The sequence below is a fragment of the Corvus brachyrhynchos genome, unplaced genomic scaffold (genome assembly GCF_000691975.1).
Source record: "Corvus brachyrhynchos isolate BGI_N302 unplaced genomic scaffold, ASM69197v1 scaffold5, whole genome shotgun sequence".
Lineage (NCBI taxonomy): Eukaryota > Metazoa > Chordata > Aves > Passeriformes > Corvidae > Corvus > Corvus brachyrhynchos.
The window spans coordinates 4158593-4173011 of NW_008238321.1; the positions used below are offsets into that span (position 1 = coordinate 4158593).

At 35.2% G+C, this 14419-nt stretch overlaps 1 protein-coding gene across 1 annotated transcript in view; it reads right to left on the bottom strand.

The window, feature by feature from the left end:
* Positions 1-14419, bottom strand: part of SNX29 (sorting nexin 29) — a gene marked incomplete at its 5' end in the record, with an annotated part of 93382 nt that overhangs the window by 38525 nt on the left and 40438 nt on the right. The window contains one exon of the mRNA XM_008633556.2: positions 4140-4280. Coding sequence (XP_008631778.1) covers positions 4140-4280 — 141 coding nt within the window. The remainder of the gene's footprint in view (positions 1-4139; positions 4281-14419) is intronic.

Genomic DNA, 14419 nt, shown 5'->3' on the forward strand with positions numbered 1-14419 from the left:
AAAGCATCCAAAGTACTTGAAGGCTTGCTAAAAGGCAAAAATCTGTTTATTGCAAGAAAAATCAGTTCGAAATTACAAATATTGGTATATACAACTACATATAAAATACTGAGCAAATCACAAACCAGGCTGATACACAGTGAGCATGTTTTAAAATTACAAAAACTGAACCCTTCAAGTATTAACAATACAGTTAAAATTTGTAAGTTTTAAAGAAATTGATCTGCAGTTTAAAAATAATTAAAATATATAATGAGTATATGACATTTCTCTTATACACACACCACAAGGGAACAAATATATTTCTTGTTTTACTCAAACAAAAGCATTGATGAACTGAAGAAAGAACACTTATTCTTGCCAGGATTACTCATAAAGATTTTGACAACTATATTTGCCACCAGAACTGAAAGATCTTTAGTAGAACATATACAGCATGGGGCCTAGTATATATGAAAATTAATACATGGACTCTTGCAAGCATTATTATTTTCCTTCAGTAAATATCTAACTTGATTCAAAGCAACATATACAAAACAAATTATTCTCTTTCCCGCTTTATTTTAGTTCTAACTTACTAAATTCAAATGTTAAACTAATATGCTGAAAATGAGGTTACCAAACTGAAAGGCAAATACACACTCTTCTTTGTAATTGTAAAAAGGTTACTTGTCCAAAGCAGTATTCTTTCTTCTTTTCAGTTATTTTTCAACTAATTGGTTTTCTGTATATTAAATTTATGTTTCCTCAAGCATTAAAGCTAGTTTTTATTCCTACGTACATAATTTGTTGAAAGAGCATGAATATGAACTTTTAAGATAAATGTCCCAACTGAAGGCAAACAATGGAAAGGCAAAAGTGCATTAAAAACATAATTATCAAAATTAAGGTATATAATAATGGTTTATAATTGTTAAATATTTTCAAATTCTACTGCTACTTGATGAATGTAATACTAAAATGCAATAATATTTGATATTCTGACTTTTTAAAATCCTCATTCAGCTGAAATTCTGCTTTCTTTTTGCATTTTCCCAATGTCAAACTCTGCAACTTTGCATTTGAACCTCACCTCCTTGACTTCTATTGCAGTAAACAGGAAAAATATGCATGAAAATTAATACTTCTCTGTATTTTATTCTACATTACTCTCTTCTAGTTCAGTTCCCTCCTCTGAGCTCCAATATTTTGCATAGCAAGGCACTGGACAGTATTTTGTCGGTCTGCAGGAGTGATTCCAGGTCATTCTGAGGAATATGGTGTCCTCTCCTGATCCTGGAGGTTCCCTAAATCTGGGACACATAACTGAACATGGAATTTAGTGCTGGTATCAATTACAGCAAGATCTTTGGATGCCTCTGACATTTACAATAAGCACATCACCTTCCTTAGCCCCACAGTACAGAGTGCATTGAGTGATGCAGTGAATAAACTCATCCAGGTAGTGACCTGAAGGATATAAAAGCATCAGTGCCCTTTTCCAAAAGCTGTAAAATAATAAATTTTAGCCATTTACACATGGAGGGCTGTTTTTTACCAATATGTTATTTGGGAATCTAGTAACACTGAGGAGTTGCAAAGGATATGAAAACCATAGATTAATGTAAGAGATACTTTTGTTAGCAGAATTCAGCTACTGAAACTGTTCTTTAGGCACTGATTTAAAATTGTATTGATTAATCTAGGAACGGGAAGACAGCTCCAATTCTATCAAAAGCAGCAAAACTAATATCAGAGAGAAAAAATATCTTTTGAAACCTAAGTTCATATCTAAAGGTGAATGTGCTTTGGTAGCAACTAAATTTAAAAAGCACTATTGAAAAAAGTAGTATTGGAAATATCTCTTCTAATGTTTATTACCAAGCATTTCCATGTGTAATATCCTGCACAAATTCTCATCCTAAACTGAAAGTTCTGCAGAATTCCGAGACAGAAATTTCCACATGAATTAGTTAATCTTATACTGAATTTTTAAACCTTCATTTTAAACCTTCAACTGGCCGTGGAAAGCAGGGCCATCTCAGGGCCTTTAACCATCTCAGTCACACAGCACAATTATTTCCCAAGGACTACTGCACAAAATGATACAAATTCCTAAGGGCAATACATTCTGTGACACACAGAGGAAATAGCGCCACTAAAAGGACAAAAATCTGCCTGCACAATGTGCTGTGCAAATAAGCTCTTGTGTGCCAAACTGAGCCTTGCGCAGCTGAGGTGAAAGCATCACTCTCTGACTTGCAAGTTCACAGCCACACCACTGCCCCACGCCTCATCATAGGAGTCTCTCAGGAGTGAAAGGGATGGCACCCACTCCTTACTGTAAAGAAAAGACCCTTTTTCTGAGGTCTGATAAGTGGTTGTGAGTTTACGCAAGATTAAGGTAGAATTTTGGCTCAAAGCTAAAGCACTGAAAGAAAAAGCAATGCAAAATTTTTAATGAGTTGCTCAACTGATAATTTTGTATGCATCAATTGTGCAACTGAAGTTGTAATTCAATTAGTATTTAAAGTAATTAAGGGTGAAAGAGTATCAAAAAAGCTTAAAAGGCAGCTTTTGTAATGTACTGAAGTGATACTCCATCACTTCAAAAAAGGAGAATTAGTTATGTAACAAAGAAGAAAATGCCTGGTTTCCATTACAAAACCATCCACTAAAATTTAAATGAAAAATGCAGGATCTTCTAATAGATTAAAAAAAAAGCAGAAAAGCTCTCATAAGTACTTCCATTTCCTCAGTCAGCAGGCAGTGAACTACATTAACTGGACCTTAAGCCAAGCAAACAGACCTATGGATTTTATTGATAAATTTCGTATATATTTGTATCACCACCACCCATTCCAGATTATGTGCAACACTGCCATTTCACATGTGCCAAATTTATCTATTTGGTTTTACAGAATAGCTGGGAAATCGTTGGAAGTCAATCAAAGTTACTCCCTTTAAACATTCAGAATCCACGTTCCCTGACATCTGAATGTCAGTAAGGAATTTCTAATTTTTTTTCTATTTCTTTCTGAAAATTTATATTACTTCATACAAATTAGCAAAGATGATTTTTCTAATACAGACAAAGTTATGACAGATATAATTAGGATGACTGTGGCATTTTAATGATATATGTATTACTGTGGTCTTAGACCAAAAACAATGTCAGGAAGATCTGAGTTTTGCAGTCATTACGTCAGCTGTGTTATGATGATTACACAGATCACTGCGGTTGGAGCTTCTTAAATATTGAATACAAGAACTCAGTGATACAAAGGCAAAAAAATAGTAAAACCAGAAAATCCTATGTAAAAGCTAAGAAATTTGTTAACCTTAAGAACTCTAATTTAAGAACCCAGCAGTTTAGTAAGGATGGTTTTAGTCATAGGCACAATTTAAATCTCCAGGATTTTACTTGTGATAGCTAAATAAAATTTTCAGATAATTCCTATGCTGCAAAGAAAATTACTTCAATTACTCCTCAGTCCTTCCTGGACTTGTGGTGTACATTGCAATGTGTATTTAAGCTCTTGATCAGTTTAAAGTTTTGATGACTAAGGTTTTAATTACATGGTACTACATATTTACTATATACATACTACAATATTTACTGTTTCATTTCAAAATCCCTATATGATAGGAAAACACAAATTCCCATTTTAAAATGGCAGGGCTAAGAAACAAAGACACAGATTCTAGGAATTAAGCACCTAAATGTCTTTAAAAAGCTGGTTAAAAGAACTTAAAACTGTTGATGAAGAGTGAAGGAAATTTAAGGAATTTAGATTGATACCTTTTGAAATTTACAGAAATAGTTAATGAATTACTCACCAATGTTAATTGCTGGCATTTTTTGGAGAGAAATGGAGTAGAGACTTCATTTTACATATAGGGCTGTCCAGTACAGTTTTTGAGGGTTTGTACATTTGTGTATGTCATCAATATTTCATTCAATAAAACTTTTCAGTAAGTGGAAAAACCAGTGCATTACCTCTGTCAGTGAATCTCCAGCTGGTAGGGGGAAAGTCTATAAAAATACCAGGTATTGTCTAGCAGGTGTGAAAACATTTATTAGTCACCTCATTTTTTGTGTATGGATAAGAGAGGTTTTTCCCCCAACTTTTACTGATACTGTCAGTTCTTTCAAGTACCTTGTTTCCAATGGCCTTTTTTGGTGGGAAGTTAAAAGTCCTCACTTGCTGGTATTTATTCTGTAATTTATGATGCAAGCTCCTGAACTCCGCGTACCTTCGATAGACATTCCACTCATCATCCTTTATCCTGATATAAACCTGCAAAACACAGACAGGGAAGGGAATAATGTAAAGACAAACAGAGCTGATGTATGTCCTCCACTCTTTAAAGCCTCCTGGCTCAGCACTTTCATGTGAGGCACCACAAGTTCCAGGATCCTGTAGCCACAGATCCATGTCTGGCTCTGCATTTGCTGTTGTACAGGTCATTAACCTCATTCTCTCTCTTCTTCCTTTTCCTCCTCTTTCTCTCTCTTTCTCTTATTCTAATCAAGACAAACACAGCTTGCTCATTTTAACATGACTCTGGGGCAACCATGGCAGCACTTCTCGTTACCATGGTTTCCAGCATATTCCACCATCCAGTGACCAAAGGAAAAAATAATTTAATACCACTATAAAATTGATTTCTATGTCCTCAATACAGTTTTTCAACTTTGTAAATTAGCTTTGTAGCATCAGAATTGCAAAACCTAATTTTATCCAAAGTATTAAACTTAATTTACTTCCTAACAAAATTACATTGAAAACTAAACTAGAAATTTTATTGTTTGGAAAATAAAAACAGTTCATTCTTTCTGCTTGTATAGGACATTAAGTATAATTTAACACAGCTGTAGTTTTTGTGATTCTGTTTTTGTTTGCTGCTCATTATTTCATGAGCCTATTACCAATTACATGCTAAATATTCGCTTTCTCTAGGAAAATGTCATGCAGAAGTGAAATACACTTACAGAAAACTGAGATTTCACTCTTTTCTAGGGAATGACACAGTTTAAAAGAATGCTGAAACAGCACAAGTCAAAAACTATAAACCAAGCATCAGAACTCAAGATCCAGAGTGACCTTTCCCTTTGCTTCTTCAATGGAATCTGTAACTTATTCATTCTTTTTTTTTTTTCGTGTGTGTGTGTGTGTGTGTGTGCGTGTGTGTGTCAATAATCTCAGTATTTTACATCAGAAATTAAGCTGGAACAGGACTGATGACATTGCCTTGCCTTGCTGCTCCAAAACCCCACAGTAATTTAGTAGTAAATTGTAAGGCAAACACTTATGTAAAAAAGCAGCACCAACCACTGTCACACAGAGTGGGCAGTAACAGCTGTATTTTTGTGGAAACTAGATAAAAATAAAATTTGGATTTTGATGTGGCCAATTTCAACACTGAATTGCAGTTTTTCCTGGTGACTGAAGCATGGTCCTTCGCCTCAAGATATTGCAAGTCCTTAGGAGAAAAGATTCAATTTTTCTAAGGACTGGTGGTATTTCAGAGATGAAGTGAACATCTCCCACCAAAGCAGTCCATGCCTTGGTCTTTTGGAAGTTCTCTCTCCAGATGCCTAGAGTTTCTCAAATTTATAGGAGGCCTCTTTGCAACAAAATACAATATATTATGCAGATACCATGCAAATTCTGTCAAGTTAGAATATTTCAGTGTAGAAAATACTAATACATTTTCTACAGGATACTATAACTCCAAAAAAGGAATACTATAATTCCAAAATTAGCACATCTGAGAATTTAAAAGATTCAGTGTATTGTGAATTACATACGCATATGTAAACAAAAATTCAACTAGTTTTGGTAACAAGAATTCAGCTAGTGTCATGATGGAACCACAGCAGTAAGTCTGCAAGAAGTATTCAGATTTCTTTTCCACTTTGAAAATAAAGCCAGGATAATTAAGCACCTACAGGACCATCTGTTTTAACCATTGAGTACATCTTTGAAGGCAAATGAAGGAAAAATGAAATGCAACTACACTGTGTAATTCTAATCAAATTTATTTAATGTAGTAAACACTATATTAAAATCTTTATTCACCCAGCTCTAAGCTCTCTCCCTGCCTATTCTCACTTCAACCAGTATATTGTTTAGAATTTTGTATACATTCCCAAGATCCATGTGGGGGGTAAGGATGACCAAAAAAAAAAAGCTTAAATTATTTTTAACTAAGTTATTTAATATGGAAATCCTAACTTAACTAAGCACTTATCTTTGCACATGTGATTTGGTGAATCAGGCAGTTCCACATTACCTGTTAAGATGTAACCCATAGTTAGCTAATTAAGAAATCTTGTACACTGTAATTGAAATTTTTCAGGACTGCAAAAACATAGATTAATTTCTTAGATAAAACCATTGGAAAATTTCTTACTATTCTTCTATGTACATAGATACTGATTTCATTTAGACAGCAAGACATGCAAATGCAACATTTGGAGCCCTGTGCCATATTGAATTTATTGAAAATCAACTAATAGACTATGAAATATATTAAAGCTCATGATGCAGCACACATTTAAACTTTTATTATCTCAGAGGGGAATACTGTTCCCAAGACAAGGGATTGCTACACACTTAATGCAAATTCTGTTAGGAAATCAAACTAAGTACTAAATATAAAATTACTTGGATAAACTTATCCTAGTCTAGTCACTGAAGGCATATAGTCATCTTAGGGTCATGTTATAGAAAGTTGAAAGGACTACTCTTGGGCTTATTTTCAGATCAATTTAAAAGATCAATTTTAGATCATTACATTTCCTTTCTGATGCCCCTGTTTTCCTGATATCATCCACTTCCTAACCTACTTAAATAATTTTCAGAGTAATGAAAATGTACGGACTAAATCAAAATCACCACTGGAATATCTATTTGTAGACAAAAGATTTCACTTTAATACTGTCTTTAATATAAAAAAATTAATTAAGTAGCTTCTGTTTGTAATTTAGGAGCACTTTCCACTTGGGTCTCCCATGTAAAGATCAATTGGTAACCTTTCCGTAGCTCTGATTTACAGAAGCTCTAAGAAAAAAAATTAGTTAATAAGTATGTTTAATGAATTAGTCTGTGATTTTCTCATCACAAACATGTCTGAAATCAGAGATTTGGAGAGCAATAGCAGTAATAGTAGTAATTTAATATTGTGTTTGTCAGTCTACTACCTGCTAACTTAATATTACTGAAATGCCAAAAATCTTCTGAGAATCAATGTGAAAGCATGAGTTTAATGATTGCATACTGAAATGAAAAATCCTACTCCCATGGTACTGGATTTTGAGCCAGAAGTTTCGTAACAGGTTAAGAATCTTTAAGCAGTTCTGAGTCCAAAATGCTGTTAGCAAGTTCTGGTAACAGACTGGTACCAATTGACACAGGTCATTACCACTTACATATAAAAGCCTGAGGAAAATAAAGGCCAAATGCCAAAATTCCAACTTGCTCCAGTTCCAGTGTACACAGACCAAATGCCTGTATCAACACTCATCCTTCTGATCTGCAGAAGTCCCACATGGGTGCTTTTCTTTTTTGATGTAAAATATAGATTGGTATATTGAGGATTCACTTTTGTGTCTTTCCCTCCAGTACAGTCAGCAGCAAGAGATACTGACTGAGATACTACAGAACCTTCTTCTGCTGCAATGACATTCATGGCTGTAGAATTCCAGATTAAGCACCAGGAAGGATATTCCCTAAATGAAGTTACTCCTGAATCTTCCCTGCAAATGTGGCTCACATTTCCTGGAAGGATGGACTGAATATGTAATGAAAAAGGAATTCTAGGATAGAGAACTCTATTGATGGGAGCTCCACAAATACAAAAATGCTGAAGTCAAAGTCCTTGTGAGTCCATGGCCCATCCCAGGGGGAAGGGAATAACGTTAAGGGAAGGTGAGCAGTGAAAACTCTACTAAACCACATATAAAAATGGCACAAGATGCAAGAGAACTCAGGACATTTCAGCAGCAGAACACTTCAAAGGACATAGAGAATACTGAGAATATTTGTAAAGAACCAGTCCTAGGCTGGACGAGGTCATAGTTTTGAGCAAGGAGAAAAGTGCTGGACAGCATAAGGAATGCAAAAGAGACCGATCCACACTAAGGAAGCTACTGTGACATTTACCAGCTAAGTAAGCATTACAAGGGGATAAAAAAAGGGTGAGAGAAAAAGTATTACTTCTGTATTACTGTAATTCTACTGTATTACTGTAATTCTAACTTCCTTTCCCTCACTAATAAAAAAGGGTTTTTTGGAGATCCTCCTGTCTGTAACATCCTTTCAAAGTAATGCCCACGCATGTGATAACAAAAGGGAAAATTAGCAACTGGTTTGGTAGGGACAGCCCAATCAGCATGAACACAAAACCAGAACATGATAATTGGCACCACTATTTTTTAATGTTAACTCAGCTAAGCTTGACTGGTGAGTTTTCCCCTTACACTTGCTTTTAAATAACACTGTAAATCTTAGAGAACCATTGGTCCATAGTTTTACACTTCAGATGATATAGTTTTTTTAATTCTTAAAACTCTGGTTCAACTTTAAAGTACTTCTCAAATATTCAGGAATATGAAGTTAAAGAGATTTTCATCAAAGTTTACCATTTAAGAAATAATTGTTTTCAGGGGATTGGAACTATCTTTTTTCCTGTTAGAAAAGCACACTATGAAATGGGAGTGATGTATTTCAATCTACTTACATTTTATCAAAATTATGTACTTCTGCACTCAAAACTTATAGAAGAAGTAAAAAGTATTAATAAAAAAAAAATAAGAACCAGTTTCATTTGACTTCACTTCAGGACAATGGTATTCTGTTAGGAATATAAATTCAAGCTCAATTCTCCAAAGTTACCTCTGAATTGTGAGAAATGAATACAAATGCAAGTTATATTTTGAGACAGCTGCAGGCCTGCATTTATGGTTAAGTTCCCCCTTTCAAAACGATCCAATTTAAGAATTTTCTGCATAACGAAAAACAAATGGAACAATGAAACTTTTCAGCTGTGATAGGAGCAGCTTTTTGTGTGCCATAGAGACATAACAGGAATTAGAGTGAATAAGCTTTTATTTCAATATGACCATTTTATCCACTTGCACAAAGACTACAAATACTAGAATATATTTTACATTAAATCTTCAAGTTTCTGTTACCTAGTTCATAAAAATGAACAATACAGTATCAAATACATGACACAATGGATACCAAAGCATGAACCTTAAGAACAGCCAGTATTGTTCCACTAAATAAAAAAATGTCACACATTTTAGGCTTATCCACTCAACTACAGACATGTAGAGTAACGATCACTGTGCTTCTGCAGTCACAGTTCTGCTTCTATTTACCAAAACAGCACTAAAGTGACTGGCCAGTAAAGAACAAAGGCAGCACTGCCTCCACTTTTGCTGCATTGAATCAGTATTTTTTGCCTTTTTATATACAAATCAAATCAGCACCCCCCCAAAAAAAAAATCATTCAATAGCATAGTAAGTTCCTTTTGGCAGCAAAATACAACTTATAATAACCCAAGATAATTAACGTCATTTCACAAACATGCACTTTGAACCCATACAGTCATTGTAATGCATGACAACCCCTGCAGTGAAAGAAGTTTCTGCAGAAAAGAAAATAGGTAAAATTACAATAGTGCTGCCTTTTTCTCCAAATGAAGTATTTTGGGTGCTCAGGCAAGGGGAAGGAGGCTCTCTCATCAATCAGTTTCTACAACACATAACATAACTCGTATTTGTTTTAAATATTTATTGATTATAAATTATAAATTATTTGCTTCTTTCTGCAGTAGTTGTAATCTGAAAGCAGAAATTCTAATTCTAATTTCCCACTATTTTTGCATCCAGCATTTCAATAAACAAATCAATGTAGTAAGCTGTACAACGGTTTCCTTTAGAAAAATAAATAATTATAGAAGTCTCTGAAGACTGATCTTATCTTTGTATACTCCCTCCACCCCAGTTACTTAAAGTTTTTTCTGCTTTATGCTTTCTCTTATGCTTCCTTGATACATCCTTGGGTCCCACTCCAGAAAAAGTGGGATATTCAACCTTTTTGGCTCATGCACTCTCAAATCACTCTCAGAATGCCATGAGCCACATCTTTCTTTCAAATTCTCCCAATCATTCCAGTTCATTTTCTTCTCTACTTGCCCTGAGTTGCACTGAAATGGAATATGATTAGAAGACTATTTATTTCTCCTTTTTGCCTGCTTAGTGCTGCAGCTGCTGAAGTCATCCAATTCATCATGTATCAGGAAAATAAAATGCAAATTTGGGTTTAATTTTTGCAGTTTATTGCTTACCTTTCAACTCTTAACTGCCAGTCCATTGTCTTCCATTTTCAACCTTCAAGGAAATACCAAGGCCATGCTTGCCTGTGATTAAATTCAAGGTCAACAGGCCCAGCTGGCAGATCCTGGACTGTGCTTTCCCTGTTTCATCTCTCACCCAAAGAATTTGCTGGGCGCTCTCCCCCTCAAAAATTTTTGGGTGTCAGATACTGTTCTCCTCCATCTCTTTTATACTGTGTTTCTGTGAAAATTCTTCCCTCTCCACTGCAAAAAGGACACTGAGGGGCTGGAGCATGTCCAGAGAAGGGAATGGAGCTGGGGAAGGGTCTGGAGCACAAGTCCTGTGGGGAGCAGCTGAGGGAGCTGGGGGGGGCTCAGCCTGGAGAAAAGAGGGCTCAGGGGAGATCTTCTTGCTCTCTGCAACTCCCTGACTGGAGCTTGGAGCTAGGTGGGGTTCAGGTTCTGCCCCCAGGGAACAGAGACAGGACAAGGGCAAAAGGCCTCAGGCTGTGCCAGGGGAGGTTTACACTGAATATTAGGGAAAACTTCTTCATGGAAAGGGCTGTGCAGCACTGGAACAGGCTGCCCACACCAGAAGTGGAGTCACCATTCCTGGAGGAATTTAAAAGCCATGAGGATGTGGGTTCTGGGGACATGGGTTAGTGGTGGCCTTGGCAGTTCTGGGGAACAGTTAGACTCAATGATCTTAGAGGTGTTTTCCAACCTAAATAATCCTGACAAAAGCCCTTTCATAGGAAAGCGTATTGCTCTTCCTTTACAGAGAAGTGCAGAGGAAAACATCAGGTTTGAAAACATCATTTAAAGTAATATAAAAAGAAATACTATGAGCAAATATGTCAGTCAATACTAAAGAGCAAGACTAAAGATAGTCAAAGGAACAAAAAAATTTTAAGAAATGTTTATTGATTATAGCCTTAGGGCATCCTATTCATATGCAAATGGTAACAGCCCTGTCTGATTAGCATATTAATCTTTAAACTTATTTGGTTTATAATGTGTTCACTGCTCTGCAAACAAGGCGGATTTGCAAGAAGCCATTTAAATATTGATATCACTTAGGAATCATAAAATCTCAGTTTCATTATCTTAAGTGTCAGGCATTGGTAATTATAGCTACAAAAGGCATGACTAATGGCATTTGCTGTACACTTCACAGGAAAGTGGAATCCGTATGTATACGGAAAATAAGACACTCTACAGTGGAGAAATATGACTAAATAATATTATTGCAATAATCAACTTGCTTCACAGACACTAAAGAAACTGCATCTAACTATCACCATCTAGAGGTAAAATGAAAATGCAATTTTTTAAAAATTCTGATCTGGATTCTGTCTGTACGCCCATGAATATTTTAGACAAGAAATTATTTTCTAATGGTAGGCTGACTGAGCAATGCCTGCCACACAAAAAAGATGAGCAACAAACTGGAGAGATCACAAATAGCAGTCACCAGAAAGCAACCAGTTAACTAGAGAAGGCAGGTTGTTTGGAAGAGAAGACTTTTGCCAGCATGACCCTGGCTTTCCAAAGTGGCTTAATATTTAAATTTAATAGACTAGGCTTCCTTAAGTGTGACTTTGTACAAAATATATTAGTTTGTCCATATGTGGCTGTGTCCTGTAGTGCTTATAACTAATCAGTCTGCCACTCAGTAATACCATCAGAAACTCTGTAAGAGAATAAGCCTCCGAATCTTCTTTTGGTTAACTGCAGTTGTTCTAAAGTTTTTGCTAAAAGACATGGTTACGAGTGTCTAGGCTGAGCTCCTGTCACAGCCTGGATAATTTCATCCAGTGTAGTCTAAACAATCCTTATGATTTGTTGATTGGCAATAAAGACATCAATTGGTCATCTAATTAATTTTTCTACTCAGGTGCAAAATTAATTGTACTAGCAATCTGTCAGTGCTAATGAATGGCAAGACAGGAGTCAAGATCTAAACCTGAAGCAAAACAAACTTGAGCAAGTACAAAAAGAGAGGATGTGCTCTGAAGACATTTAGAATGAGCTTGCCATGCACGGAAGATAAACATTAGTTGGAAGGAAAGATATTTCATCATCATACCTAATATTTCCATTTTAGGTAGTCATTATTAGCATAACATTGCAAGGGCAAGTCATTTTTAGTTATACCATGACCTCCAAGTTTCTTGCACTGTGCTCTTACAGTAAGGGACATGGATTTCAACAGTTCAGAAAATTCCTTGGAGAATTATGAAATATATTTTATCCAGAACATTTAAATATGAACAAAAGGTATAGTGGTATTTTTTATTCCAAAATATCATTATCCAGGGATTTCCTTAGAAAGAAGTCACATCTTTGTGTTTGGATTGATTTTTCTTCAATTTAATTAGCTCAATTATTTTCTAGACCCACAAACTTTCAGTATTCACCTCAATTATACATTGTGGAGAAAACCACTGTCATGCAGTTGTTTTGAAATTGCAATGCAACAGTTTCAATCAATGCTCTAACTCGCATTTTGAAACAGTTAAAAATCTCTCCATTTCCTTAATGATTTGAAAGACTGTTATTGTACTCCCCTCTCAGTTGCCTTTCATGCAAGCTGAGAATTTCTAATATGCTCCTCCAGTGACAAAGATTTTTTTTCCTCATCCATATTATTTGCAGTTGATATATTTCTTTAGAGAGGAGTAGAACTGCACACAGATAAACCAGAGATTATACACAGCATAACAGCATTTTCTATTTGTTTATCCCTTTCCTAATTATTTGTAACAACTTGGTTTTTAGACCTCCTTAAATCCTTTTAAAAATTATGTCAGATTAGCTACTTTAAAATCTCTGGTATGCAAGCCAGAAGCTATTTACCAGTCACTTTTCAGCTCTTTCACTTTTGAATTCCTGGTGCACTGCATGTGGAGATTTATTCTTTATTTATTCAATAAGATCTGCTACTGGCATTTCATTTAAAACAGACAATCTGCTATTCTCCACAAGGAATAATCCAGAATGAGAACAACCCATAACAACTTCATGGTGAACAGAGATTATAAAATATGCATTTTTCTGTTACTATTTTATGTTCTGAGAAAACAAGTGAAAAAATATTTTTAATTGAACTCAGTAACTGCACTGAAGTGCACATCCAATTCTAAATATATTTTCCACTAAAATTTATACAACCTCTAATTGTTGAAACATCCACAGTTGAATGATACAGATCTACAGCTCTGTTAATTTTTAAGACAGTAACAGTGCTAAACTAGGGCACTGAATTATCTGCTGCTCACAACTGTCCCCTTGAACTCAACCATTCAAATTGAGCATAAAATTTGGCTACATTTCCAGAGCTTGTTTTTAAATCCTTAAGATTAATAACCAGTCAATTCTGCCAGTTTAACATTACTGCAAGAGTGCAGTGTAACTCTGCAAATACAGAGGTCTGATTGAAATTTCCACATCTAATAGGATTCATTATAAAATGCTGCTTGCTTTTGTAGTCCACAGCCTTATTTCTGAGCTTGTCCAGAATCCTTAATCCTTAACAAAAATTAAAGAAACTATTTGATGGTTCTAACTATGTGACAATTATGCTGGTGCTGGAAACTTTTCCTGCTATATTTACTGAAGAGCAACATCTGGGTTTTTTTAAGACTGAAAAATGCACTGATTTTGAACATCCGAAACAGATGTTAACATGACACAAAAATAAATGCTTTGAAATGTCCTTCAAAACAGCATTACAAATCTGCATTAAAGTTAAAAAAATAAAATTATATTTTTAAAAGCAAGCACAATAACAAAACTCCTGCAGGAGTCTATGCTTATCCTGTCCCGGTCAGACCCTCCTGATACACAAATTAACTTGTCATTCATTTCTTTTCCTGGTTCAAGAAGCGCAAGTGCAAAATTTGCATTGATTTCGAAGAGGCACAGCAACCCATATTAATTTCTCCTAATTCTTACATTCTTCAGAAGCATTTATAAGTCCATGAAAACAGATGACAGATACTGTAGAACTGAGTTTTCCAAACTACTTAAGATGCCCTGCAATTCTTTCCACCCTCTTTTGGCTATTTCCAAGGCAAGTGATAT